Raw genomic sequence first — 27071 nt, 5'->3', positions numbered from 1 at the left:
CCCCGCGCTGCGCTCGTCCACGCCCGGCCCTCGTTTGCTATTGATGTGTAGGCGCTCTTTGCATGGGGGTCTCCGCCGTCGTCCTTCGCAGGGCGCCGCGCCCCCACGGAGGAGGACAAGCAACCGCGAGCGGCCGTCGGAGTCCGGCCCCAGGCGCGCGGCATGAACGCGCCCTCCCACTCAAGGGCCACCGGTGTCGTGGACCGAGAACCACAGAGCCGCCCTCGGGGCGGGGCGAGGGCGGGGCCGGGCCTGGGGCGGGGCCGTCCGGAGGAAGTGCGTCCGGCGCACGGCCTTCTGGGACCGGAAGTCGGGCGCACGCGGCGGGCCGGTGTCATGGCCGCGTCGCGAAGTCGTAAGAGATGAGGAGACTGTTCGGCCTCCCGCGCGAGGGAGCGCTGCTTCCTCCCCTTGGCGGTGCCGGCACGGCAGGGATGGGGCGAGCCCGGCTGGGGTCGAGCGGTGACGGCAGCGTCGCCTGCAGGCGGTTGGCAGAGCTGACGGTGGACGAGTTCCTGGCTTCCGGCTTCGATGCGGAGTCGGAGTCGGAGTCAGAGCCCGAAGCTGCGCTGGAAGCCGAGACGCGGGAGGTGCGCGGAGCTGCCCGGAGCCTGGGTGCAGCCGGCGGTAACACTGTCAGGTGAGGGCGTGCGCGCAGAGCCCCCTTCGCCCCGGCCCGCTCCGCCCCGAGGCCGCTGCCCCGGCCCGGGGTCCCGACCCCAAGTCCGCTCCGCCCCGGCCCGGGGTCCCGACCCCCGGCCCGCTCCGCCCCGAGGACGCTGCCCCGGCCCGGGGTCGCGACCCCCGGCCCGCTCCGCCCCGAGGACGCTGCTCCGTCCCGGGGTCCCCATCCCCATCCTCTCCGCCCCAAGGCTGCTGCACCGCCTCGAGGTCCCGACCCCGGCCTCCCTCCACGGCAGGCCTCTTCTGCAGCGGGCAGGCGTCTGCGTCTCAGGCTGATGGTGGCGGCTGGCCGGTGGGAGGGAGAAGCGGCAGCCACGAGAGGGAAGACAGCGGGCGGTGGAGGCAGCGTCGGGCGTCCTGCCCCTGCTGCTTTTCTCCGCTTTCTTTCTTTCTTTCTGCCACTCATCCGAGCGCTGGGGCAAGAGAGGGAGGGAGGGAGAGATTTTCCATCCGCTGGTCCACTCCCCAAGTGGCTGCAGCAGGCTTGTCTGGGCCGATCAAGGAGGCCGGAGCTCCATCTGGGTCTCCCACGCGGTGCGGGGTCCAAGCACTTGGGCCGTCAGCAGGGAGCAGACGTGGGACGCTGGCGTCCCCAGTGCCGCCCCCTCCCCGCGCGCGTCGCCCCCAAACCCCGTGTGGCTGTGGGAGGAGGGCGGATGGTGGGGATGGCAGCGTGGAGGCGAGTGTCTGTGGGAGGAGCCTGGACCTGGGACCGGGCCCCTGTCCTGGGGCTCATGGGAGGCGGGACGCTGAGAACGGGGTGCAGGGGGTGTGGTGGGCAGCCTGTCGCCTGAACCCTGCGAGGGAGAAGTTGCTCACGTCCCAGGTCAGCACAGCCTGCCTGGGGCGGCATTTGGTGTTCGTGCATTGGGCTTGAGGTGTCCGTGTTGAAGCAGTGCCCGGGACCCTGTGTCTGCGCCCTGAAAACTGACTTCCTAGGGTGCTGTCTGCGTGGTTGCTCCAGGGGCAGGTGTGGGGGATGAGGGGCCCCACCCTGCCCCTGCTGGGGGTCTCGCCTGGACCCACTGACCACCACCCTCTCAGGAGGGGGAGAGGCCGGGCCTCCGAGCACAAGGAGCAGTTGTCTCGCCTGGAGAGCAGAGACCCCGAGTTCTACAAGTTCCTACAGGAAAACGACCGGAGCCTGCTGGACTTCAGCGACTCGGACAGCGAGGACGAGGTGGAGCTGTCCCACTCTCTGCCCGACAGGCTGGAGGTGAGGCCCAGGCAGACCCAGGCTGGGGTGGGGGCGCCTGTGTCTCTGCTCTGCCCCAGCCTGGCCCTCTGACTGCAGGAAGCGAGCGGTGAGGACGAGGCAGAAGAGGAAGACGACGGGGGTGGGCCCTCCAGGGGCCCGCAGGGGGAGGAGGGCTCTGTCCCTGTGACCCTCGCCCTGGTTGAGAGATGGAAGCAGGCAGCAAAGGTGAGGAGCGGCACTGGGTGGGGGGCAGCGGGGGTCCCTGAGCAGCCTGCCTGGCCTCGCTTGAGGCCCCAAGTCGACCACTCAGTTCCATTCAGCGCAGTCTTCTCGTGGCTACGACCCCCCCCCCCCCCCGCCCGGTGGGTCCAGGGGCTCTGCCTTTGCCCTCGCTGTTTATCGGGGCCCCTGTGCCCAGGGTCCGTTCCCTGGGTGGCCTCAGATGGCTTCTGTTGCTGTGACAGCGTCTCAGGCAGGAAGAAGGCTGCTGGCTCTCGGCTCTGGGTGCGGGGACACAGTCAGTGCTGGTGCTGGGGGGGTGTGGCCTGGGTGGCAGGAGCGTGCTAACCCAGACCTCTACAAAGCTGCCTGTGACCGCTTCTAACCCGTTAGCACCTCCAGACCCCGTTCACCCACGCCTTTGAGGGCTCTGCTTCTGGACACGAGCTCTGGGGCGCTCCAGCCACACTGGCCTGCTGGCACTTCACGAGGAGCTGGCTGTGGGTGGGGGGCTGCTCCCAGAGCAGGGTCTGCAGGCCGGCTGCCCATCGTCCTCCATGTCCTCCCCCAGCAACACCTCACTCCGAAGCTGTTCCGCCAAGTGGTGCAGGCGTTCCGGGCAGCAGTGGCCACCACTCAAGGTGACCAGGAAGCTGTCGAGGGCAGCAGGTTCCGGGTCACAGACAGTGCTGGTAAGCTGGGCAGGGTCCCCGGGCCGGGTGCTGTCACCCCCGTCCTGCTGTGACGTCTGGGTCCCTCTTGTTGCAGTGTTCAACGCCCTGGTCACCTTCTGCATCCGAGACCTCTGTGGCTGTCTGCAGAAGCTGCTGTTCGGGAGGGCACCCAGGGACAGAAGCAGGTGAGCAGGAAAGGGGCACGTGCTGGGGGCGGGGCGTTGGCATGAGGGACCCCTGGAAGAGGCATTCGGGTCGGCTGGGGTGACCCTACCCTCTCCTTTCCCTGCGTTTCCCAAAGGGGGTGGCATGTGCTCAACTCTGTCAGGTGTTCCCAGGTCACAGCGTAAGTTTTCCACGCTGCGTGTTGCTCGTGCCGGCCTGTCCCAGAGGCCGGCACAGGTGCAAGGGGCCTTGGTGCCAGCGCGGGAGTGGCAGTGGAAGGTGGAGAGGGTAGAGGCTTGGCCATGGCCCTGGGAGAGTAGGGTGTGTGGGCTGGGGGTGTGCGGCCACACAGTAGCAGGGGCTTCGCAGGGGAGGACGAGAGTTCTCCGGGGGCTTTGGGGTACAGCAGCAGCCAGGAGTTGGGAGCATCTGGTAGTGGTTGGACCCCAGTGGCCGTCAGCAGGGTGTGACCTTGTGCAGGGGACACAGAGGGACAAGGAGTTGAGTGGGCAGCAGTCACTGTGAGGGGGTGGCTGGGCTGTAGAGCTCGGTGCAGCCTCTGGGGGATCCTTTCAGGCCCCTGGAAATAGTGTTGGCCACTGGAGAGACGGGGGGGGGGGGCCTCTGCCCTCGTCCCCCATGTGTTTCCACGGATTTCATGTGGCACAGTCTGTGGGTACTGTCTGCCCCAAGAAACTCAGGCTCATCTGCTTGCTTCCCTGGGCCGGAGGACAGCAGCTCACAGCTGCGGGTAGCACCCTCAAGGGCCCCTGCAGAGCTGGGGTGTCTGATCTGGTGGGGGTGGGGCAAAGGGACCGCAGAAGAGGCTGCATCGGAAAGAGGCCCCCAGGGCAGGGGTCCCACAGGGCTCGAGAGTGCGCGGTGTGGTTGGTCTCCATTCCCTGGCCACACTTCAGAGGCCCTGTCTGCCCGTGTGTCGTGGGTGTGGGCCGAGGTGTGGGCTCGCCAAGGCCGCCACGGGCTGAGCTCCGGGGCCTTGTGCTGACGGGGGTGTTCCCTGCAGGACTCTGCAGCCATCCAGCAGCCCGCTGTGGGGTAAGCTCCGCATGGACGTGAAGGTCTACTTGAGCTCCGTCGTGCAGGTGCCCAGCGCCCCTGGCTTTTCCTGGGTCCCGGGCCTGGGCGTGTGTGGGCCTCACTGTCCCCTTCCGCCTCCCCAGCTGGCGACCTGCCTGGCGGAAGCGACGGTGACAGCGGCGGTGCTGCAGCACGTCAGTGGCCTGGTGCCCTACTTCCTGACCTTCCCCAAGCAGTGCCGCATGCTGCTCAAGGTGGGGGCCTGCCTGCCCCTGTCCCACATGGCCCCATGGCCCTGCAGAGCCCTGTCCACCCACCCCTGCCCCCACATGGCCCCATAGAGCCCTGTCCATGCACGCCTCACCCCTGCAGAGCCCTGACAACCCCCCACACACACCCCACACGGTCCCCCCGCCCACACAGGCTCTGCAGGTGGAGGAGCCCTGCCCGCCCAAGGCCCATGTGGGGTCGTGTGTCTTGGCTTCTCTCTGGCCAACCTGAGGCCCAGCCTCTCTGAGATTCTGGGAAGGGTCGGGGAAGGGCTGTCTGGCAGCAGGGGCCCAGCTCTGGTGCTGGCTCTGGGGGCCACCTGACACCTCCTGCCCCCAGAGGATGGTGGTGCTGTGGAGCACGGGTGAGGAGTCCCTGCGTGTGCTGGCCTTCCTGGTCCTGCTGAGGGTGTGCCGCCACAAGAAGGACCCGTTCCTGAGCCCAGTGCTCAAGGTAAGGCAGGCCAGAGTCCGTGGGGGGGGGTCTGCTCGAGGGCTGCGGCTGCTGCCTTTGCAATCCATGCCCCTTGCTGGGTCCCACTGTGGCTTGGGGCAGGACAGGCCCCTGGATCCTGGCTGCTCACTGAGAAGTTGGGGCAGGGATGGAGGAGCCTTGGGGCTGCTCGGGCGTCGGCCAGCTGTCTGCTGTGCAGCTCTCAGCGGGTAAGGGTGTCGGGCACAGAGCGGGATCGCAGTCGGGGTCCGAGCCAGGGCTCCTCCAGTGCATGAGACCCGCAGGGCCCCCCGCACAGCCCAGCCTGTGCAGGGCCTCCTCTCCTTGCCCGCTTCCCCGAGACCACTCCTCACGGTGCACGCCAGGCTACCCGACCGAGGCTGGAGGGCACACGTGTGTTGGGCTCTCGCCAGGCAGTGGTCCCTACCTGGGCCCATGTGTGGGCTGGCATCTGACCAGGGTCTCTCCGCAGCACATGTACCTCACGTATGTGAGGAACTGCAGGTTCACGTCTCCCGGCAGCCTGCCGCTCATCACCTTCATGCAGCGCACGCTGACCGAGCTGCTGGCCCTGGACCCTGGCCTGGCTTACCAGCTGGCCTTCCTGTACATCCGCCAGCTCGCCATCCACCTGCGCAACGCCATGACCACACGCAGGAAGGTACAGGCCAGGAATTTGCCTATGGGGGTCCTGGGTGGGGGCTGGCCTTTGTGTTCATGGGGCCGTGGGTGGGGCTGCTGCTGCCTGGGACCCCTGTGCGAGGTAGAGATGCCCTGTGTGGCTGCTGCCTTGGCAGTGTGGGGCTGCCCTGCTGAGGGGGTGTCATTGTCTCCAAGCAGGACACGTACCAGTCTGTGTACAACTGGCAGTACGTGCACTGCCTCTACCTGTGGTGCCGTGTGCTCAGCTCCAGTGGCCTTGGTGAAGCCCTCCAGCCTTTGGTCTATCCCCTCTCCCAGGTCATCATCGGCTGTATCAAGTGAGTCTTTCGGGCCAGTGGGGCTGTCCCGAGGGCAGAGAGGAGGACGGGCCGGGGTTCCCCCCCAACACAGGTGGCTTAGCCATGGGGCCAGCACACTGGTGCTAGGCCCGAGTGAGCTTTGTGGGGTTTATGGGCCAGAGTGTATGGTTTGGGCAGGGCCTGGGAGGCTGCAACCAGGAGGCTGGAGCAGCAGCCTGTGTGTCCCTCTGGCCAGGAGGGGGCGTCTCTGTCCTCCTGAGCCCTGGCTTCTCAGGGCTGGGAAGGGAGGCAGGAGGGAGTAGCCCGTGTAGGAGTGGCAGAGTGGGGAGGTGTGTCCTTGGCGCTGGGGCTTGAATCAGGCTCTGCTGTGTTTGGGGGACTCTGGTGCTGCCCTCCCCCTCTTTTTATTTAAAGATTGTATTTACTCACTTGAGAGGCAGAGTTACAGAGAGAGGGAGAGACAGAGAGAAATGTCTTCAATACGCTGGTTCATTCCTGCAATGGCCAGAGCTGTGCCAATCCAAAGCCAGGAGCCAGGAGCTCATCCAGGTCTCCCACATGGGTGCAGGAGCCCAAGGACTTGGGCCATTCTCTACTGCTTTCCCAGGCCATAGCAGAGAGCTGGTTGGGAAGTGGAGCAGCCGGGACACGAACCAGCACCTATATGGGATACTGGCACTGCAGGCAGAAGCTTCGTGTGCCACGGTGCCAGCCCATGGGGCTGTGTCTTAGTTTTGACAGAAGTACTGGAGGCCCCCTCTGGGCCAGGAGTCAGGCTGTGTGGGGCCTCTGCTTATTGTTCCTTTCTGTCCCCCAGACTGGTGCCCACTGCCCGCTTCTACCCCCTGCGCATGCACTGCGTACGCGCCCTGACGCTGCTGTCGGAGCACACGGGCACCTTTGTCCCAGTGCTGCCCTTCATCCTCGAGGTGAGTGCCCGGGGCCGTGTGTACACACCTGCCACTCAGGGAAAGGGGTGTGGTGTGCAGTCAGACCAGACAAGCTCCGCCTCCCCCAAGGCCCCCGAGTGGCAGTTCTGCAGAGACCCCGTCTGCCGCCCTGGCTGCACGGCCTGCACCCTCCGTCTCGGCCCTGCTCTGGAAGTCCTCGTCCTGAAATGTGCTTGGCTCCCCGCAGCACTTAGGGCACAGCCTGCTCCTCTGTGTCTGCCTGCAGGGAGGTCTGGGGAGCCAGCCTCCAGCCAGCCTGGGCACCCCTGGTGATCAGTCACTGCCTGGGTGTGAATCTGTGGCTTAGCTGTTGGCAGCTGCGCTCCTGCGTGGCACCCCCCAGCCTGCTCTCCCAGGTTCACCTGCCCAGGACCCTGAGTGACGGCTTCCTGGGGGTTGGGGAAGGGTCAGGCTAGGCTGCTGATCTGCGCTCTCAGGCCACGGCCTGGCGCTCGGCTGTGGTTTCTGTGGAGGATGTAGAGAGGAAGCTGCCTGGGCCCTCATCAGAGACCATGCTCTGTCCTCTGTTGCTACAGCCCAGGCTGCAGCCACGAACCCCACGACCAGGCCTCTGTTATCGCTAGAAAGGGAGGCTGCAATGGCAGTGGGAACCCAGGGCAGATGCTGGACGGCCGTGCGGCTGTGCCAGGCTGCTTGTCCCTGACCTCCAGATGGGTCTGAGGCCTGGGTGCAGGTCCCAGGGTTCACATGAGCTCCACACAGGCCTGAGGAAGGGTATGGGTCTGAGGCCCAGGTGCGGGTCTCAGGCAGGGTGCGGGCCTGAGGCGTGGGTGCAGGCCTGAGGACCAGCATATGGCTGGGGTTGGCGACACAGCTTCCTCTTGGGGCAGGTTTTCCAGCAGGTTGACTTCAATCGGAGGCCAGGCCGCATGAGCTCCAGGCCTATCAACTTCTCCGTGATCCTGAAGCTGTCGAACATCAACCTGCAGGAGAAGGCATACCGGGTGAGGCTGTCTCTGGGTGTCCAGGGTGAGGCCCTAGGGGTTCGTCCCTCCCAGCTGCCTGAGGCTGATGGTAGCTTCTGGGAAGCTGTGGGCCACTTCCTGGGGCTCCTGTCTGTCAGCCCGAGATGGGAATGTCCTGAGAAGCCACGTCCCCCTCCTCTCTTGTGCCGTAGGATGGCCTGGTGGAGCAGCTGTGTGACCTCACCCTGGAGCACCTGCACAGCCACGCCCACAGCATCGCCTTCCCTGAGCTGGTGCTGCCGGCTGTCCTGCAGGTGTGTGCTGCTGCCTGCTGGCCCTGCCTCTGCCCAGACCCCTGGCACCCCACTTCATAGCTGACCATCTAGTGTGTAACAGCTCAGCTGCTCTCATGCTCAGGGGCCAAAGCGGGAGGTGACCTTGGCCCAGCCTCACAGGGCCAGCAGCACAGCCTGGCCAGCTTGGGGCTCCCACACTGATGTTGCTGGGCAGCTGGACACTCCACCCTGAGACCACGGGGGAGGGGAGTGACCCCTCCTGGAGGAATTGTGGGTAGGCTGTGACCACTAAGGGACTCTGGGGCTTGGTGAGTTGCTGAGGGTCCCAGGAACGTGCTGGCTCCTCCCTGGGTACTGGGATGGAGTGAGCCAGCCCCCATGACCCTGGCTTGGGCTGCCCACTCCTCTGACTCCATGACTCTGCTAGTGGTTTTTGTTTTGTTTTGTTTTAAGGTGTATTTGAAAGCCAGAGTTAGAGGTTGGGGGGTGGGGGAGAATGGGGAGAGGAAGAGAGAGAGACAGACCGACATCTTAACATCTGCTGGTTCGCTTCCCAAATGACTACAATGGCCAGGAGAAGCCAAAGCCAGCAGCCTGAACTCCGTCTGGATCTCCCATGAGGGTACAGGGGCCCAAGCACTCTCCTAGGTGCATGAGCAGGGAGCTGGATTGGAAGTGGAGCAGCAGACTCAGCTGGCGCTCAGTGGATGTAGATGTCGATGGCTTAACCCATTGCACACGATGCCCGCCTGCCCCTTGTGTTCCTGGTGTGAGAGAGAAGGTGGGCAGGCTCGGGAAGCCCAGCCAGCCCCACTGTGGATTGAGTCAGCCTCACTTTAGGCGGAATTGGGGCCCTTCTTTCTTTCTTTTTTTTTTTTTTTGACAGGCAGACTGGACAGTGAGAGAGAGACAGAGAGAAAGGTCTTCCTTTTGCCGTTGGTTCACCCTCCCATGGCCGCCGCGGTAGGCGCGCTGTGGCCGGCGCACCGCGCTGATCCGATGGCAGGAGCCAGGTGCTTCTCCTGGTCTCCCATGGGGTGCAGGGCCCAAGCACTTGGGCCATCCTCCACTGCACTCCCTGGCCACAGCAGAGAGCTGGCCTGGAAGAGGGGCAACCGGGACAGGATCGGTGCCCCGACCGGGACTAGAACCCGGTGTGCCGGCGCCGCAAGGCGGAGGATTAGCCTAGTGAGCCGCGGCGCCGGCGGGGCCCTTCTTTCTGACGGCCCCATGTTCTCGTCTTGAGGTGGGGTGTGGACCTCGTGGCTGTGGTGGGTGGAGTCGGCTCAGCAAGTCAGAGCTCATGCCTGAGCTGCACCTGGCTCAGCTCACCTGTTCTCAGGCTCATGGAGCTGTGCACACGCACGCCTGTGTCCTCCTGGCCTGTGTTGCCCAGTAGTCAGGACACCTGTGTTTTGGGACTCAAGGCTCCGTCGGTCAGCAGACATTTTTGATGCAGAGGCAAACAGTAAATATTTTAGGCTTTGCAGGTTGTGTGTTTCCTGTTGATGTTTCTGTCTGTGAAAGGCGATTACACATGAGCAAGGTCTAGCGACTTGTTCTCCAGGTCCAGGGGCAGGTGTAGAAGCGCCATGAGCTAAAGTTTTTGTTTTGTTTTGTTTTTTTGACAGGCAGAGTTAGAGACAGAGAAAGGTCTTCCTTTTCCGTTGGTTTACCCTCCAATGGCCGCTACGGTCAGTGCGCTGCAGCCGGCGCACCGTGCTGATCCGAAGCCAGGAGCCAGGTGCTTCTCCTGGTCTCCCATGCAGGTGCAGGGCCCAAGCACTTGGACCATCCTCCACTGCACTCCCGGGCCACAGCAGAGAGCTGGACTGAAAGAAGAGCAACCAGGACAGAATCCGGCACCCCGACCGGGACTAGAACCCTGGGTGCCAGCACCGCAGATGGAGGATTAGCCTATTGAGCTGCGGCGCCGGCCATGAGCTAAAGTTTTGTTTAGCTTGGTAACGGCAGTATTTGGCCTAGAGCGAGGCTCAGTTTCGCCCGGGCTGCCCTTGCTGGCCCTCCTCCCACACACACTTGGGTGGACAACAGCATGGTTTTCCATGGGTCCTAGGCTGATCTTTTTTCCTTAAATATACATTTTATTTATCTGAAAGGCAGGATGACAGAAAAGAGACACAGGTCTTCCACCCGCTGGTTCGCTCCCCAAGTGGCTGCAGTGGCCAGGGGTAGGCTAGGCGTAGGGTTAGGGTTAGGCCAGGTGTAGGCCAGGGGTAGGCCAGGCTTAGGGTTAGGGTTAGGCCAGGTGTAGGCCAGGGGTAGGGATAGGGTTATGCCAGGCATAGACCAGGCCTAGGGTTAGGGATAGGCCAGGCAGAGCCGGGGGGGCAGGAACTGCATTGATTCTCCATGTGGTGGTGGGGGCCCAAGCACTTGGGCCATGATTCGCTGATTTTCCAGGCATGTCAGTTGGGAGCTGGATCGTTAGTGCCAGCATCGCGAGTGGCAGCAGAATCCCCCGGGCCAGTCTTGGTGCAGGACAGCCCTGTGCCTGGACGTGGCTGAGCCTCTCTCTCTCCTACAGCTGAAGTCCTTCCTCCGGGAATGCAAGGTGGCCAACTACTGCCGGCAGGTGCGCCAGCTGCTGGAGAAGCTGCAGGAGAACGCAGAGCACGTCTGCAGCCGCCGCCAGCGCGTCTCCTTCGGCGTGTCCAGCCCCCACGCAGTGGTCAGCTGGGAGCCAGCCTCGGGGGCCCTGGGAGGTGGTGCTGCCTGAAGTGTGGCCGGGGCTTGGGGGTTTCCCTGACCCTGCACTCGCCCTCCTGTAGGATGCCTGGGAGAAGCAGATGCGGGAAGAGGGGACCCCACTGACCAAGTACTACAGCCATTGGCGCAAGCTGAGGGACCGTGAGATACAGCTGGAGATCAGTGGCAAGGAGCGGGTATGCAGGGCTGGACTCGGATCTGGCCAGCTGGTTGTGACCATGAGGTTGGGAAAGGGCAGGGGTGGCTGGGGAGAAATTGGGGTCCCTCGAGGCTCCATTACCTGGGCTGGTGGGGTGCTAGAAATCACACACAGTTAACTACCCAGAGCCTCAGACTGGGGGCCACTCCCTCTCAGACCTGGTGGACTGGGGGCTTCTGCTGAGTGGACTGGCTGGACTGACACTGTCACCGAGTCAGCCTGTGGCCACAAGAGGGCAGGGAGGGCTTTGCCTTTCACCTGGACCAACTGCAGGTGGGCTGGGGACAGCCTTGTGCTGAGAGGAACACACCCGTGTCCACTGCGGCTAGGCAGGGTGCTGGTGAGGGGGGTGTATGGGGGCAAGGCCTGAGAGAGGAGGGGGAGAAGAAGAGCAAGGCCAGGGGCTTGAGCAAGGCCTGGCAGCTGCTGTCCACCCTCGGGCCAGGACTGAGAGACTTGGGGCTGCCCCCGCCCCAGCCTGTGGCTCTGGTTTTGGTGTCCAGCTGGAGGACCTGAACTTCCCAGAGGTCAAACGGCGGAAGGTGGGAGACAGGAAGCATGAGGACAGGATGGAATTTAAAGACCTCTTTGACTTGGACAGTGAAGACGACGCCCAGGACCCAGAGAGAGGTGGGGCCCACGGTGTGTGCAGCTGTATGGCCAGCAAGTCCGTGTCCAGTAAACAAGTTGGGCCCCTCTGCATGCCTTTGCCTCCTCAGCCACTGACAGCACAGCGGTGGGGGTGGGGATCGGGATCCAGCCCGGCCGTGAGCCCAGCCCACACTCCTGCTTCAGCTGCCCCCACTTTGCTGGTGTTCCTGGGAGCAGATTCACACGTGGACTCTTTTCCTTGGCCTGCAGAGACATTGGTGTCCCTGAGAGCCCTGCAGGGTGAGGGTGAGGACAAGGACGAGAGTGAGGATGGAGACCAGGACGATGAGGGCAGCGGCAGCTCGGAGGGTGAGTGGTCCTTGGGTAGGAGGGGCTGTGGCTGCCTGAGCACAAAGCTGTCAGGGACTCCGGGGCTGGGCTGGGGAGGGCAGCTCTCAGCCAGGCCCACGCCCCTCCCTGGGGATGCCAGGCCAGCTGCTGTGTGCTCACTGGCTCTGGCAGCAGCCCTGATAAATTAATTAGTGCTGTGATTAATTAGTGATGAGTAACCTCCAAGACTGGCTTCTTCCTGATAAAGCAGAATTTATGTGGCCTGGGTCTCTCCTTGCAGATGGAGGCCCAGATGTAGCTGCGGGGCTGGCCCCAGGGGAGCTGTGGCTGCTGGCCCAGGGGCCTGAAGACCACCTAGAGGAGCTGCAGCTCTCTGAGGACGACTGAGGGTCCAGAGCCCTGAGGCCCTGGCACATCTCTGCACAGGGAGGCAGCATGTCGTACACAGGGCTTTATTTTCATAGCACAACAGACTAAGCAGGCCAAGCGCTGTGCAGACCCGGTGGGGACTTGGGGGAAGGGACCAGCACCGAGCAGTCTGCCTGCTGCCCCTCAGCCTCGTGGAGGAAGCTGACCCTGAGGTCGGGAATCTCCGGGGACAGTGCCAGCTCCAGAGGGAGGCGTCACCTGCTCCGGTCGACCTCTGTCTTTGGTTCATCTGCAGACCCAGCCAGGCTTCAGCGCCAGGCTCTGCAGGCACCACAGAAAGTGTTCGGAAACATGCTCCTTTCTTCTGATTCTGTGTGTTTTCGTCCAAAAGCAAGAGAAATAGGTGGGGGAAGGGGTTGGCGCTGGGGAGTTTGAGTGGCCCCACCTCCCCCTGCTCAGCACAGAGGCTGGGTGGGGTCTGGGGCTCCAGGGAGCAAAGCCCCAGAGCCGTTCTCCTGCCTGGGTGAGTCTCGGCTGGCGGAGGGCTGGGTGCCCCCGTAAGGGGAGGTGGCTGCTGGGGACAGAGGCTGCTCTCCTGTGGCAAGTTCCAGCTCGGGCCCCCGCAGGGTTGGCGGCTGCAGCGGCAGGGCCATTGGGAAGCTGGCCATGTAGAAGACTCTGCCCAGGCGCCTGGCCACCTGCAGAGACAGGGGCCTGGATGGGGCACCTGCCAGGAAGGAGCCTGCAGGGCTGCCCCATGTGGCCCAGCTGTGCTCACCTGGGCCCGGATTTTGAGGGCGGGCCCCAGCTTCAGCCCCATGGTGGTCAGCAGATGCTCCTCGGTCAGCAGTGGCAAGGTCTCCCCGTCTATGCCTTGTTCTTTGAAGACCTGGGAGTGGGGAGCAGGCTCAGAACCTGCTACTCCGCCCAGCCTGGCAGAACCAAGAAGGGCCACTCCCCTGCAGCGGGCTTGGGGGTGGAGACAGGCCAGGTGCACCACGTGTGGTGAGGGGAGGGGGCTTACCTCAAACCTTCCACTCCAGAGACTAGCCGCTGGCACTGCCCCACCCCCTCCCCGGGGCTCCCCCTCACCCTGGCATACTCTCCGCAGCCAGACAGGCCCCCCACGAAGCTGCACACATCGTCCACCGTCCACTTGCTGACGTCCTCAGGGGCTGTGGCTTCATCCCCATCAGCGAAGAGCCCCCCCACAGCACCTGGGTCAGGGGTGTGTGGTGTTACTGGGGGTCCTGCTGACTCCCACACCCAACCCCAGCCAGTCTGCTGGGCTGTTTACACACAGACTGCTGCTTAGACCACTTCTCCCAGGGCCATCCCGGCTGAGATGTAAGGTGCCCACCTGTGTGGAAGTAGGGGAAGCCCAGGGGTAATGGAGGGGGCAGCGAGGACCCTGAGAGAAGCCCCTTCTCTGCTCCAATCCTTGCGCCTGGGGCTTGGCCTGGGGTGGAGCCCTGGGCTCCAGCGGCTGCCACCTCCTGGTCCTCTCCATCGGAGTCCTTCGGGGGCTCGTCCTCTGACCCATCTTGAGCCCAGAGTCCAGACCCTGTGGTGTCTTTGGACTCACTGGGCCTGGGATCAGCGGAGCCCGAACCTGCCTTCCGGGGTGCTCGGCGAGCCGGGTCCCGGGGCGGGGTTGGGGGGCCGGGTCCCGGGGGCCCTTGGGGCGGCAGGGCCAGCAGCGGCGCCGCGCTGTGCTTCAGCACCAGCAGGGCTCCACGCCGCTGCAGCTCGTCGGCGCTGTCGGGGGCGCGCAGCGCGGCCTCGGGCGCCAGCAGCTGTGGCCGGTGCGTGCTCTCCAGCTCCTTGTGGCGAAGCAGTTCCGCAGACATCTCCAGTCTGGCCGCGAGAACACACAGCGGGGGTCATCCGGGGCAGCCGGGCCGCCACCCACCCGTCGGCCGGCCGCGGCAGTACCTACCGGGCCAGGCTCTGCTTTCGCAGAAGCTCCTGCTGCCGGGCGAGCACCTCGGCCTGGGCGGGGGGTAGGAAGCCGTAGCCTAGTGGGCAGGGTTAGGGTTAGGGCCGTGGGAGCGCGTCCTCGGCGCCACTCGGACCCTCGGGTTCCACACCCTCCCAGGGTGGACGCGGGATCGGGTAAACATAGGGGACCGCGCGCGCTCCTCACCTGGGGTCTGGCACAGAGCCGAGGGCACCCCCAAGAAGGGAGGCCGGATGTGGGGGCCCAGGGCGATGTGAGGGGCATTCTGGGGCGACAGCAGGGGGGGCGGTTGCGACAGCTCCCTGTGGACGTAGCCGGGTCAGCGGCGCGCGCCCCCGCCCGCCGCCGCCGCCTCCGCTAATTGCTGGCCCCGCGGGCAGGCAGAGCGCAGCTCGTGGCGGCTCCGGGTCGCTCCCCGCCCCCGCCCCCGCCGGCGGCGCCAATTAATCTCGGCGGCGGCGCGGAGGCGCTGGCCCGGCGGGCGGGAGGCGGCTGCTGCAGTAATTACCGCCGCCGCCCGCCTGCTCCGACCCCCGCGGGCCCGTGCGCGATTAGCCGCGATGGGGGCGGCGGGAGGTAGCGGCTCAGGGGTCTGTGCCGTGAACGGCTTCGCCGTCTGCGAGCCCCGACTTACGTGGAGGTCCCCAGGCTGGGAGCCATTCCCCGCAGCCTCTCTGCGGGTGCCCCGGTCAGCCCAGCACCTCTTCCCGACCGAGGTCGCGGCGGGGGCGAGGGTGCCCAGTCGCTGCACTGGGAAACCAGAGCCAACCCTGACCCTCCCGCCTAGGGCGCTGCCCTCCCCTCCCCTGGGCATCCCGTCCCTGCTCGCTGCCCCCTGCCAACAGCCGAGCCGGGCTTGGCACAGGAGTCACGGGGCGCCTGCCGGCGCGGAAGTCAGAGGCGGCAGCCCCACCCCAGTACCTCTCGGAGAAGGACAGGGCAGCAGCTGGAGCAGCGCCGTCGCGGTGCTGGGCCAGGCCCTGCTTCCGGCGCTGGCCTGCTGGGGATGACGGCAGGTGGACTTCCAGGCCGCTGGGGCTCCTCAACGCGGCAGCTGCCACCTCCTGCCGAACCCTCAGGAGATCTTGTGGGGGGGGGACAGCAGTGACCCAGAGGCCAGAGGCAGGGCCTCCCAGGATTCCCCCATCCGTGGCCCAGGGACCCCAAGGAGAAAAGAGGGGGCGCCGGTTGCGCTGTAGGGCAGAGGAGACGTTGGCGGGGCTCCAGAGGCCGGCGTGGGAAGGGCCCGGGAGCGTGGGTGACCACAGCGAGGTGGCAGGGGAAGCCCGCACTTCCACCCCCGCACAGGAGCCAGGCGGTGCCCGATAGCTGGGGTCAGGAGGCGAGCAGACCAAGGCTGCCCGGACATGAAGGGGGCGCTGAGGCCGAGCACTGGGCCTGCAGCGTGGGGGTTCCGCCTACATAGGCGGGCGCGGTGCGGGCCTGGGGCGCGGGCAACCCTCCATGCCCCCCCCCCCCCCCGAGCCCACACAAACAGGCGCGGTCACAACGCGGCCCAGCACGACCCGCCGAGCCCCCCCGCAGTCCCCGCCTGCCGAGGCTCCGCCGCCGCCTCTGTTTATAAATTAATTACCCGGAGAGCGGAGGTGGGTCCTGCCCTGGGCCGGCTGCCAGCCCGCGGAGCCCGGCCGGCGCGGCTGCCCGCGCCGATCCCAGCGGGGCCCCCGCCCGGCGGCCGCGGTTATTTACCGTCGGCTCCGCGGCGGGGGCGGCGGCGCGGACGGAGATTGACAGCCCGCTCGGCGCGCAGCTCCCCGGCGGCCTCGCCCCCTCCCCCGCACGGGCCAGCGAGCCGGCCCCAGGCAGGGCAGGCAGAGCAATTAAAAAGGAAGATTTTTAAATTATTAACATTTGGTGAATTATTCAGGCTCTTGGTGCCTGAGCTGCCCTGGGGGACGGCGCCTTGTGAAAGGAGAGGCACTCCTGCCCCCTCCCCACCGCCAGCCGGCGCTGGGGCGCTGGACACGGTGCGTCCTGGGGGTCGCCACAGCACGGAGGGGCCAGGCAGCCCCCCTCCAGCTGGGGCTTCTTTGGGAACCCTTGGGGCCGCAGCGGCCAGACCACCGCAGCCCAGTGCTGCCTCTCTGGGCTTCCTGGTGTGGATTCTGCCCAGTCTCACACTGGGGGCCACAGTCCACGGCCACACTGTGCTCTGTCTCTGCACTTCCTGGACTCCCCAGGAATAAAACAGACCCCTAGGTGGTCCGGCCTCCCACCCCATCATCCACACAGCCGGCCCCTGCCCAGCACCCATGGGTGTTGGGGGCTGCGAGGATCCCTCCTGGGCAGGACACATACCGTGGCTGGGGAGGCCCAGGTGGTACAGCCGCTGAGGGTCCTCGCAGGCGCCAGCCTCGCTCAGGGCTGACACGAGCCGGCGGTAGTGGTCCTCGGGGGCCATACTGGGCCCCAGGTCCGGCAGCAGCAGGGCCTCTGTGCAGGGGAGCGAGGTGAGGAGCCCTTGCCTCTCCCAGTGACCTGTGCCCCGCCTCCGGGTCAGGCTCCCACCTGGAGGGGACTCGCTTCGGGCCTTCTTCTCCGCGGAGCAGTCACTGCTGGCGTACGGGGAGCGGCCCAGCCTCTTGCCCAACAGGTCACCTGTGATGGGCAGAGTGGCCCCACCTGTGGCTTGGGCTGGGCGGGACCTGGCTCAGCCTGAGTGGTGCCCACCTTTACTCAGGGTGCCACAGCAAGAGGGCCCTGCCCTGGGCCCTGGGGTGCCCTTGCAGAACTGAGGGGAGTCCCAGGAATTCCAGGCAGAAGCTCAGGGCCCCACAGGTGCCCTGCTGTCCCCAGCCAGCCCTTCCAGGATCTTGGGCAAATCAGCGAGCCCTGCTCAGGGCCTGCTGGAGAGGCAAGGAAGAAAGTACTGCTCACACCCCGATTGCCTGCACCCTGAGGCCCCTATGAGACCAAAATCCCTCTCTGTTTGGTCCTGCCAGAGCCAGTACTTGGCCTTGGCTGTCACATACCTGCTCACTGCTCAGCCAGACTCCAAACTCTGCAGGGAGCCTGAGCAGCCTCCCAGCCCGCACAGCCCCAGCCTGCCTGGCCACAAGGCCCTGCCCCAGGTCTCAGGTCATACATCCAACATCCAAGACCACAGCCCAGCTTGCTCCTAACCCCCTGTGCCCAGGGTCTGGGTGTCTGACCTCCAGCACCCGACCCTCAGGAGGCCTCTGAGTGGGTGGGGTGAGGGGCAGCCCTGTGTGACCCGAGCCCACTAGGAGGTCTCGGCAGGGTGGGGCTTCCAAACCTGGGCCCCCTCCGGAAGCCCTGCCATCAGCCCCAGAACCTAATTCCTCCTTCTTATTCCCTTAATCTGTCATTTTTATCAGGCTGGGGAAGCGCTGCTGCCGTGAGAGCCCGATCAATCTGCACATTACAGCTGACAGAATGGTGCTAATAACTTATTGATCTCAGCCACCTCACTGCCACTGGCCCCCGACCCCAGCCTCAGGCACTGCCCCAAAGACAGGGACCCCACCCCATCGGCAGCTCAGGGCATATGGAGCCAGCTGAGGTGGAGGTGGCATGAGCTGCACAGGGGCCCTGAGGAAGCCGGTGTCAGTCCCTCGGCCTCAGGCGTCAGAGCCCCGCGGGCAGGAGGGGCCGTGCCCCAAGCTTGCTGCGGGAACCTGGACACACGCACAACCTGCAGGGTCCAGACAGCTCAGTTTGCCACAATCTGTTTCCCTTTCTCCACAGTGGACGTTCCCCCTAGACCTTCTACTGGGGGTTGGGGGCTTCCTCTCTGTTCCTAGAAAGCCCGAGGAAGGCACAGCTTGGAAGAGGTGACACTGGGGGACGGAGAGGACCCAAGTGAGGCACAGCCCCCCGGCTGGCTCCATGAGGAGGCCACAGTGCTCTCGCACACGTGCACCCAACGGCAGATGCACTGCTGAGGAGTGGCGTCAGGACCCTGCCAGCCCCACCTGCCCAGGGCATCAGTGTTGGGGCGGGGCCAGGACTGAAGCCTCAGGCATGGGATTGACATGGGGCATGCGCGTGTGAGCACTGCAGGGTGACATGTGTGTGGATGACGTGTGTCTGCAGCATGGAGCATGCAGCCCCCAGCTGGGAGCAGCCGCACACGTCTGTGCACACACGGGCACGTGCTGTGCACCTGAGTAGGTTTCCCTGTGTGCGGGCGGCAGGGGAGGGCCTGCGGCACAGAATATCTCAATCATGTGGGGCCCTCCTGGTTCTGGCTGATCGATGGGGCAATTACATTTTATCAGCCGGCCTGCTCACCCGCCTCAAGACGGCTCCACCCACAAAGACCCACATGGGGACCCTGGTGGGGGTGCTCAGGCGTCCTGTGGGGGTGCTGGGCCTCCACCCCGCCTTCCTGTCAGCAACAGCCCAGCCCAGGGTCTCCGAGTCCAGCTCCCCAGCGCCTTTCCTGCCCTGCATCCAGCTGGAGCTGAGCTGTGCCCCTCCCTGCGAGCTCCTGGGCTAGTACCCCCTGCCCACCCTCAAGGTCCGGGCTGCAATCCCCTCTCTGGGGACAGGCCCCTTCCCTCCTGGGAGCCTGGAGGAGCAGGACTGGAGCTGGCAAACTCTGGGGTTGGTGCATGGGGGTGAACACACTCCTGCCCACATGAGCCTTTCTAGGGGTGGGGGTGGGGCATTTCTGAGCCCCTGTGAGGAGGCAGCCGCAATTCCAAAGCCACCCCAACAGCAGCTAGGGCAGAGCCTCCTGCCTGCCGGGCTGGCTGGCTGGGATTAACACAATTACCATCACATGGGGCCCCAGGGGACAGCCGGCCTCACACCTCCCGCCTCCTCTGCAGGCCTCTCTGGCAGCCGGCCAGGGCAGCCAGGGCTTCTGAGCACTTACTCGGGCAGGGCAGGCTCCTCACCTGCGGGTCCCAGGCCAATCTCCACACTGCCTCTCTGGAATTCACAGCGGCTCTGGTGCTCCGGCATAACGAGGTGGCGGCTGCGATGCACGCTGGATAGCAGGGCAGGAAGGCTGTCCTGGCTGCAGAGCAAGACGGGAAGCAGAGTTCCTGAGCGCCGCCGGGGCCAGTGTGGACAGACAGCCTGGCCGGGCGAGCAGGCAGTGCCACGTGGGTCCTCTGTGATGCCACACGAATGCGCAACCATGGAGAAGACCAAAGCAAGGGGGCACAAACCGTGTACACAAACCCCACCACTGCCCCCAGAGGGTGTGTGCAGAGCTGGGTGGCCTGTCTGAACGGAACTCTGCAGAGGGAACAGCTGTAGCCCCGTTCCTTGCCAGGCGCCCACCAGGCAGAGGGGAACCTGCACGGGGGTGGGGATGGGGGTCACCCCCACGGGACAGGTCCAGAGAGGACTGTGTCCCCTGCGTGCTGCCGGCTCCTCAGCAACAGCGAGTGGAATCTGCAGTCCCCTCAGATAAGCAAACAGTGCAGACCAAGGTCCTTCAGCCCGCCGCGCTGCGCGTGGGCCAGGGTGTGTGGGGCCAGATGGGCGCTCAACAGCCAGCCCCAGGGAAGCAATGAATGTGCACTGAACTCTTGTCCCAGATTTTCTTCCACAGACTCTCCAGAGAGAGGAAGGAGGAAGCTGCGGCCACCTGCCTCCCTCTGGGGGTTCTGTGGGCAACCCCGGGCAGCAGAGAAGGGTGCCACAGGGTCAGGGACCCAGGAGCAGCAGGGCCGGTGTCTCACCCATCACACAGACACCCCTCCCTTGCACACGCCCGCCCCTGCCCACCTGTAACGCAGCGGCCTCCTGAGTGACACTAGTGGCCCGGTGGAGCCTCCATCAGTGACCTGGGCACCGACCCTAAACCTCATTAAATAGCCCCCAGCCCCCCTGGCTGGGACTGGCTGGAGCTGGGCTAATCCAGGGCTGGCCCCTAAGCAGATCAGTTTCAGCACCAAAGACTCCATCCGGGCTGGGCTCCTGTGTCTTGGAGGAAACCCAGATGTACCCTTGCTCCCCACCCCCACCTCCTCGGGAAAGACAGCCCCCGTGCAGCAGGACGTCAGGTGGGGGTAAGTCCTTTACGGGATTAATTGGCAGGAGTCTCGTCCCTGCGGGGAAGCTGGAGCCAGAAGTGCTGTCCTCAGCAGGTGGAGGGGGCTGAGGGGGCCTGGAAGCAGGCCCATGCCTGCCAGAGACCCCTGCACAAACCGCCTCCCACTGTGCCCAGGGTCTGCAGGAGGGGAACCGGCCCCTCTGAGATCCTGGGGGCAGCCCATCCGTCCATCCTCTCTGTCCACAGCAGCCACCCCCACACCAGGGGCTCTGCCACCTACTGCGTGGGCACTCGGGGCCATGGCACTGTGCAGGCGACCGGCTCCTCCACATTTTGGCTTCCATCTTGGGAGTCTGCTCCTTGGGCCCCAAGAAGGCCTGGTCCTGAAACCTATTCTGGTCACCTGGTCACTCTCTGGCTTTACTCAAAGAGCCACAAAGGGGAAGGCATGGTGGTGCAGCGGGTCAGGATGCATCCGGGCCGGAGCGCCTGGGCATGAGTCCCAGCTCCTACTCCCAACTCCAGCCTCCTGCTAACGTGCACCTTGGGAGGCAGCAGTGACGGCCCAAGTGCTCGGGGACCTGGATGGAGCTCCTGGCTCCCAGCTTTCCCCTGGCCCAGCCCTGGCTGTTGCAAGCATTTGGGGAACGATCCAGTATATGGGAGATCTCTGTCCATCTGACTCTCTCAGTCTTTCTTATATATATAAGTAAATAAACAAATAGACAAATAACATCCACAAAGTAAACTGTCACACACCAGGTTGGGACGTCCCAGGCATCCAGCAGTAGGTTCTTGCAGCCGTGAAACAGCCTCTGTGCCCGACACACACAAGGTCCTGTCGGGGAGGCTGTGGGGGAGGCGGTGCAGGGAAAGGGGGGAACAGGAGGACAATGGCAGGAGGCCCCTTGGGGAAGCGGAGGGAGGAGGGGCAGAGACCCCACTCCCTACGGGCATCCCTACCCTGGGCTCCCTCAGCGCGGCCCTTGCCCAGTCCCTGCCACCTAAGCACCCCAGGAGGGGGCCACTTCCCCACCTGCCAACTACAGCTGCAGGGAACACCTGCTAGGCTCTGTGGGGCACAAGAAGGAGGCACAGACAGGCAGCTCCTGCAGAGCCAGGTGGGGGACAGAGCCAGGCAGGGGGCCCCATGCCACCCGTCAGCCAGCTCCTCTGAGGCCTGCAAGCCATGCCCCTGCCAGCACGCAGGACCAAGGCCCAAATCCCTCCAGGCCTGGCCTCTTCCTAGGCTGCCACAGGCCCTGCTTCCGGCCATCAGTGCCACCCTCACACTCCAGGCCGGGACAGGAGCAGCTTTCCGGGAGCAGAATGGCCCCTGGCTTTCCCTACAGACCTTGCCAACCAATTTATCCTGTAGCATCCCAAGTAAAAGGCCCATAAAATGTCATCAATGTTCATGACAGTTCATAAAAATGATCAGTTGAGCTGGCAACTCCAAAATGAGGTGGAAATAAGTTTAAAGATGTTTTTATTGTAATTTGGCTCCAGGATCCAGACGACCTCAGAGACATAAATAATAACACATCTGGTGTACAGCCAGGAGGAGGACCTGGCCCCTCATAGCCGGCATCGCAGAGAGCTGGTCCTGCTGCCAGGCGCCCACTGCCTGCCTGTGGGTCCTTGCTGTGTTCACCTGGAGGCCACGGGGAGAGACAGGACCCCACTGACCAGAAGCCTCAGCTGGGCTCTGCGGGAGACTGACCGACCCCTGCCCCTCTGGGGCCTGGGACTCGCATGCCTCCTAAACAAGCTGGTCACTCCCTTGCTAAGGAGCTCCTAGCAGCCCCTCGCCTGGAGGACGATGTCCAACAGCCCAGCACCAAGGCCCTCGAGCATCCAGGTGAACCAGCCACGCCCCCTCCCTCATTCCAAACATGGCCTTTCCCTCGTGAACTGCTACACACCTGTCAACTCCTCACTCACACGTCACCACTCTCACCTTCTGGAGGGGAGACCACGGCTTTGGGCAGACGGCTGAAATAGCCAGTCCCGTGCAGGACAGGGCACGTGTCCAGCTCCAGGGCCAGGCTGGCTCCAGCTCGGGCCTGTGCTGCTACAGTGCTTGCAACCACCCAGTCGAAATGACTGAGACCCTGGAGCGTCCAGCACACTCCCAGCCCGGAGGGGGCTCGGCCAGCTGCCTGCTGTTCCCGAGTGGGTGAGCAGCACAGCCCAGGCTGGGGACGCCTACCTGCAGGATGTTTCTCGGAAGGAGATGTTCACGTCCCAGTGGGTGTGGACTCTACAGAGAGAGGAGGAGGAGTCAGCCTGGGCTCCAGGACTGACAGCTGGACAACAGGTGGGTGGGACCTGTCTCTAGGGCGGGCATGGGGCACCAGCAAGGACAATGCTGAGACACTGCCCTCCTGCTCCACTCAGAGCTGAGCTCTGCTGAGGCAGGCGCTGCAGCCCCTCTGCTGGGGAAGCAGAACTCCAGCTGCCGGCGCTGCGCTGGCCAGGTGGGGACCAGATCAGAGTGACGTCTACAGCAGCCACTGGCTTGGAGGAGCGGGGCATCCAACCAGGTGGTGCAGGCCCCAGGGGCTGCTGCTGCCAAGTGACCACTGCACGGTGGAAGGAGGGGAGGGAGTGTGTCCCACCCAAGCCTTGGTGTGAGTACCTTCTCTTCATGATATGAATGTGGGGGTCATCCTCCTGCTTCAAGCCTGGCCGCCGCCCACAGGCTGGGCCACTCCCATCACTGTCACCATCGCTGGCGGAGAAACTGGGGTTCCGTTCCTTCTTGAGGACCCGTGTGGGTGTTAGGGCAACCGTTCTCTTGTCTGCCAACCGTCCCCGGTTCTGGGTGGGTGGGAGGAGAGGGGGGATGGGCTGCACAGACATGGCCTCCTGGGCCTTGGCCCTGGCCCACACCCCAGGTGTGGCCCCCCGCAGGGCTCAGGTGTGCAGCAGTCCTTGACTGCTGTTCCCACCACCCCTACCCGCAGTGGGGGGACCCTCAAGCCTGGAGGACTCACCTCCTGATCAGGAGCCACAGATGGCCAGAGACAAGGCATCGGTCTGGACCCCTGCAGACACCCAGCTGGGCCCAGCTCCTCCCTGCCCCACCCTACCCGGGCTGGGTCAAGATGCAGGGGGCCTGTGGCTGAGGGCCCAGCCGGAAGGACGGGTGTGGCCCACTCTCTGGGCTCACACGTGAGGCAGCCCCACCTGCGCAGCCTCAGAAAGCCCTGGGCATATGTTCTGAGGGCTGCCCCTGGTGGATGTCCATTCAGCCCACAGCTGTCTCAGTGAGTGCCAGTCTGACGACCCCAGCCTTCTGTGTGAACACCCAAGTCCACTCCCACGTGGACAAAGTCCCTCCCCTCTTTTGCGAAAACCCTGCAGGGCCCAGCTCAGGCCATCCCAGGGCCTGGGCAGACTGGTAACTGAACCTGCTGAACCTCTGCCAGTCACAGGGCCCCCCCAGGTCACCTGACCCAGACCCTTTGCCCCTCAGGCTGTGGTGGGTGGGTTTTTTCTCCCTGTCCCCTGCCCTCGCTGGGTGAGTGCAGACAGCTGGGGTGCCTTGAGCTAGGAGGAACAGAGCTGCACAGCTCAGAGCCCAGGTGCAGACACAGCAGACACATAACAGCGCTTCCCTACTCGCTAGTGGGCTGCTGGCTCGGGCAGGCAGCACAGGCCTTGGCAGCACCTAAATCCGTCTCCTCCGTTCCGTCACTGGGGCCTCCTGGGACCCCTTTCTTCTCACCACACCCATGAGCTTGAGGAGGGGGTGGCAGGGAGGGGCTCGCCATCCCCCACAGCGCCACCTGAGCTAGTATACACCACTCTCAGAAGTCAGCTGGGGTGGCCGCTGTGCTGACCTCCAGGTGAAAGGCACTTGCGACTTAGAACGTCCATCACCTCCAGGTGGGCCTGCCCCCCACTCCCCACTCCAGGGTCTGAGAACCTGGAAGCTGTAGTCCTCTCTCCAGGGTCCAGGAGCCATGGCCTCCCCCCCCCATGCCTCGAGAACCCACTGGGCCCGCCTGAGGAGCCCCTGTATTTCTCTATCTGCAATGCTCAGGGAGACAGGGCCAGCAGCACTGGTGCAGGTGGGGTAGAGCAGCACAGCCTGAGGCCTACAGCCCCAGTGTCCACTCCTGAGGCCCTGCCAGGGCCGAGGCCCCAGATATCCAGTGACAGCAGGGCACAGCCAGGCGGCAGGTGGGAGGGCTGCCTGTGCCCGGGCCTCTGCCTGTCAGTCAGCGGCCTGCAGAGCATGCTGTGCTGGGAAGTCCCGCCCGCTGCAGACCAAGCGCCAGGGCCTCTGCAGGCCCTGCACCGTCTCCTTCCCCATGATTTGCTCATGAGAACCCACAGGACCCTTCTCCAGTGGAGAGGGAGCTTGGCCCAGGCAGGGGTGGTGACAGCTCCAGCACAGCCATCGAACAGCCAGGGCACAGGGCCGCGCCTGTGTATGTCATGAGCTCGCGTGAACTCCAGTGTGTGCGAGGCTGTTAGCGTCAGACTGGGTGTGGGCGTGCCCAACCAATGTGCCAAATGTCTGAGAGCCTCTCTTCATGTCCGTGGCTTCCTAGGCTGCCATGAGGAACCCAGACAGCACCCCTCACTGCCAGTCCAGAGTAGGCAAGCCAAGGGGGGCCTCCCTCACCTCCTGGGAGGGCACAGATCCTGCCCCCTCCCCGAAGAAACTCTCAGACCAGTCTGCCCAGCCTGGCTGCCCAGGGCCACGCACACCTGCCCAGAAGTCAGCAGCCCAATGCCGCATGCTCCCCAGGCCAGAGACAATGTGCACGGGTTGTCTGCCCCCAGTAGGAGGCGGAGCCAGCCCACAACTCCAATTCTCTGCACTCTGAAGGCCCACAATGCAAAGACCCCACACCCAGGAGGCTCTGTGTCCACAGTACACTGGGTTACCCCAGCCCTTGTGGGGGGTACCAGGCCCAGCACCCACAGACACATCACTCACCCCCATCCTGGCACCACCTGGAAGGCAAACCCTGGCCAGAGGACAATCACACCCTGGGACCAGATGCCGGCTCCAAGGACACCACCCGGGGAGGCGGTGAAACCCGAACTGCCCCGGGGACAGGGGGAGAGGTCGCAGAGCAGGCAGGGTCCACTACCCAGCCAGCCAGACAGGGGCCACGCACCGGCTTCCCGCCCCCTCTGGGAGCACAATGCCCAGCCCCTCCCCCGCCGGCCCCTCCCAGGAACTCCCCCCCCACACACACACCCAGGCCCCCGAGCGTCGCCGGCGTCTTACCACCGGGGAGGAGATGCGGCAGCCCGGACAGTCGCAGATCGGAGGGTGCACCTGCAGGATCCCCTTGGACATAAGCGTCTTCAGACTTTTCCCTGCGAGGCGAGCGGCGGCGCCGGTGAGCGGGCGGCGGGCAGGCAGCGGAGCCTCCGGCTGCTGCGGGGCGTTCACACAGAGCCTCCCACACCGCCTCCTTCTAACTTCCGCGCCCGCCGCGCCCTCCCGGACGCCACCCGCGGGCTCTGAAACTCCAGTGCGGGGCGAGCACCTCCCCCGTGTGGGGAGGCCGCCTCCGAGCCCCTCCTCCCGCGCTCCACCCTCTCCAGGCCGGCCGCGCTGGAGCCCGGAGCGGGGCGGAGGAGGTCGGTCGGGCTGGGGCGCAGGTGAGCGGAGCCGCGGGAACCCGGCGGCGGAGCAGTGAGCACGGGCCCCAACTTTCCAAGCGCTCCCGGGTCACGCTCTGGGAGCCAGGCGCCCGCATACTCCCGCAGGCGCGCGCACAACGCGCGGCCCGCACCTGCTCTCACAGCTTCCCCCGCGCACACGCCCCTCCGTTCCCGCGGTAACCCGCGGCTCCGCATCCCTTCCTGCCCGCCTCCCACCTGCGCTCCCGAGTTCCCGCAAACTTCCTCTGGGCCTCGATGCCCAGGAACCTCGCAGGGGAACACGCGGAGGGGCGGCCGGCCGGCAGTCGTCCGCAGCCCCGGGGCACTGCGCCCGCGTCCACCCCGGCATCCGCGCGAGGGCGGGGCGAGGGCGGCCCCGGGGCTGCAGCGCCCCCTCCGGGTCGCGGCCGCGGGTCCCCAGGGAGCGCGCGCGAGCGGGCGGCCCGCGCCCTCCCCGCACCTTTGTGGCGGATGCTGCGCTTCCAGTCCTTGGCCGTCTCACGGCCGCTGACGAACTGGAACTCGTTGGGCGTGAGCCACTCGCCGCGGTGGCGGATGGACGGGCCCTTGCTGCCCTGGCACAGCTTGCGCACGTAGAGCAGCGCGCGGTTCGCGCCGCACTCGACCTCGATGCAGGGCTCGCCGTTGTCCAGCAGCGGCTGGAAGTCCGGCGCCGCGGCCGCGGGGGCCGCCAGGCGCTCGAGGGCCAGCGGGTCCCGGGGCAGGTGGAGGTGCGGGGCGGCCTCGTGCAGGCTGAGGTAGGCGCGCGAAGGGCGGAGCGGCGGGGCCAGCAGCGCCTCGTAGCCGGTGGTCGGGGCGGGCAGCGAGGCGGCCGGGGGCAGGGCGGCGGCGGCGGGCAGCGGCGCCAGGTAGCCAGGCAGCGGCGGCAGCGGCAGGGCGGCCAGCGCCGGGTGAAAGGTGGCCAGGGCTAGGGCGAGGTCCTCGCGGCCCGGGAGCTCCTTCTTGACCGCCGGCATGGCCCGCGCCGGCCGCGAGCCTGGCTCTCCGCCTCCGGCGCAACTTACGCCGGCCGGGGCTGGGGCCGGGGCCGGGGCCGGAGTTGGGTCGCCACGGCCGGCGGACCCACGCTGCCTGTCCCCGCGCCCCGACGCCCCGTACTACTGCGCGGCCGGCCGGCGAGACATCGGGCTGCGGGAGCCGACTCGCCCAGCGCCGCCGCCTCCGGGGCGCTGGGGCTCAGCGGGGCGCCCGGGGTCCCGCGTCCCGGCCACCTGCGCCCGCTCGCTAGCCCGAGGCCTGGCGCGCCGGGCAGTGGAGAGTCCCGGAGTCGCCGGCCCTGCTCCCGCCCTGTTGGGGGTCCCGAGCCCCCGCCTCGCCCCGCCCCGCCCCACACGCCCGCCGCGCCCCCGCGTCCACTGGCGCGCGCCCGCCGGGCGGGGACTC

The 27071-nt window shown here is 65.6% G+C and overlaps 2 protein-coding genes across 4 annotated transcripts; one reads left to right on the top strand and one right to left on the bottom strand.

Annotated features, from left to right (window-relative positions):
• The first annotated feature begins 76 nt into the window (after nt 1–76).
• On the top strand, nt 77–12443 carry NOC2L (NOC2 like nucleolar associated transcriptional repressor). Of its 2 annotated transcripts, none has more exons than XM_062190235.1 (19): nt 77–362; nt 485–640; nt 1729–1900; nt 1979–2107; nt 2673–2793; nt 2870–2960; nt 3965–4043; nt 4122–4232; nt 4588–4701; nt 5174–5362; nt 5542–5681; nt 6481–6592; nt 7465–7578; nt 7752–7853; nt 10384–10527; nt 10628–10741; nt 11268–11406; nt 11626–11724; nt 11987–12443. In XM_062190235.1, the coding sequence occupies exons 1-19, from the start codon at nt 163–165 to the stop codon at nt 12091–12093; spliced, it is 2433 nt and encodes an 810-aa protein (XP_062046219.1). In that variant the 5' UTR covers nt 77–162; the 3' UTR covers nt 12094–12443. The 2 variants fall into 2 exon arrangements, with proteins under 2 accessions (XP_062046219.1, XP_062046218.1); XM_062190234.1 differs by having other exon boundaries at nt 148–362; nt 11268–11394.
• Nucleotides 12444–12530: 87 nt separating this feature from the next.
• On the bottom strand, nt 12531–26659 carry SAMD11 (sterile alpha motif domain containing 11). Of its 2 annotated transcripts, XM_062190232.1 has the most exons (14): nt 26128–26659; nt 25285–25376; nt 22672–22853; nt 22243–22293; nt 18922–19043; nt 16565–16654; nt 16355–16489; nt 14957–15119; nt 14222–14337; nt 14015–14093; nt 13436–13932; nt 13168–13292; nt 12854–12964; nt 12531–12773 (listed from the first exon to the last, which is right to left on the bottom strand). In XM_062190232.1, the coding sequence occupies exons 1-14, from the start codon at nt 26642–26644 to the stop codon at nt 12531–12533; spliced, it is 2523 nt and encodes an 840-aa protein (XP_062046216.1). In that variant the 5' UTR covers nt 26645–26659. The 2 variants fall into 2 exon arrangements, with proteins under 2 accessions (XP_062046216.1, XP_062046217.1); XM_062190233.1 differs by lacking the exon at nt 26128–26659 and adding an exon at nt 25884–25983 and having other exon boundaries at nt 16355–16654.
• Between the last annotated feature and the right edge of the window lie 412 nt (nt 26660–27071).

The sequence above is a fragment of the Lepus europaeus genome, chromosome 5, assembly GCF_033115175.1.
Source record: "Lepus europaeus isolate LE1 chromosome 5, mLepTim1.pri, whole genome shotgun sequence".
In the NCBI taxonomy this organism is placed as follows: domain Eukaryota; kingdom Metazoa; phylum Chordata; class Mammalia; order Lagomorpha; family Leporidae; genus Lepus; species Lepus europaeus.
The sequence above is the reverse complement of the archived record's forward strand: the minus strand, read 5'-3'. Positions and strand labels throughout refer to the sequence as shown.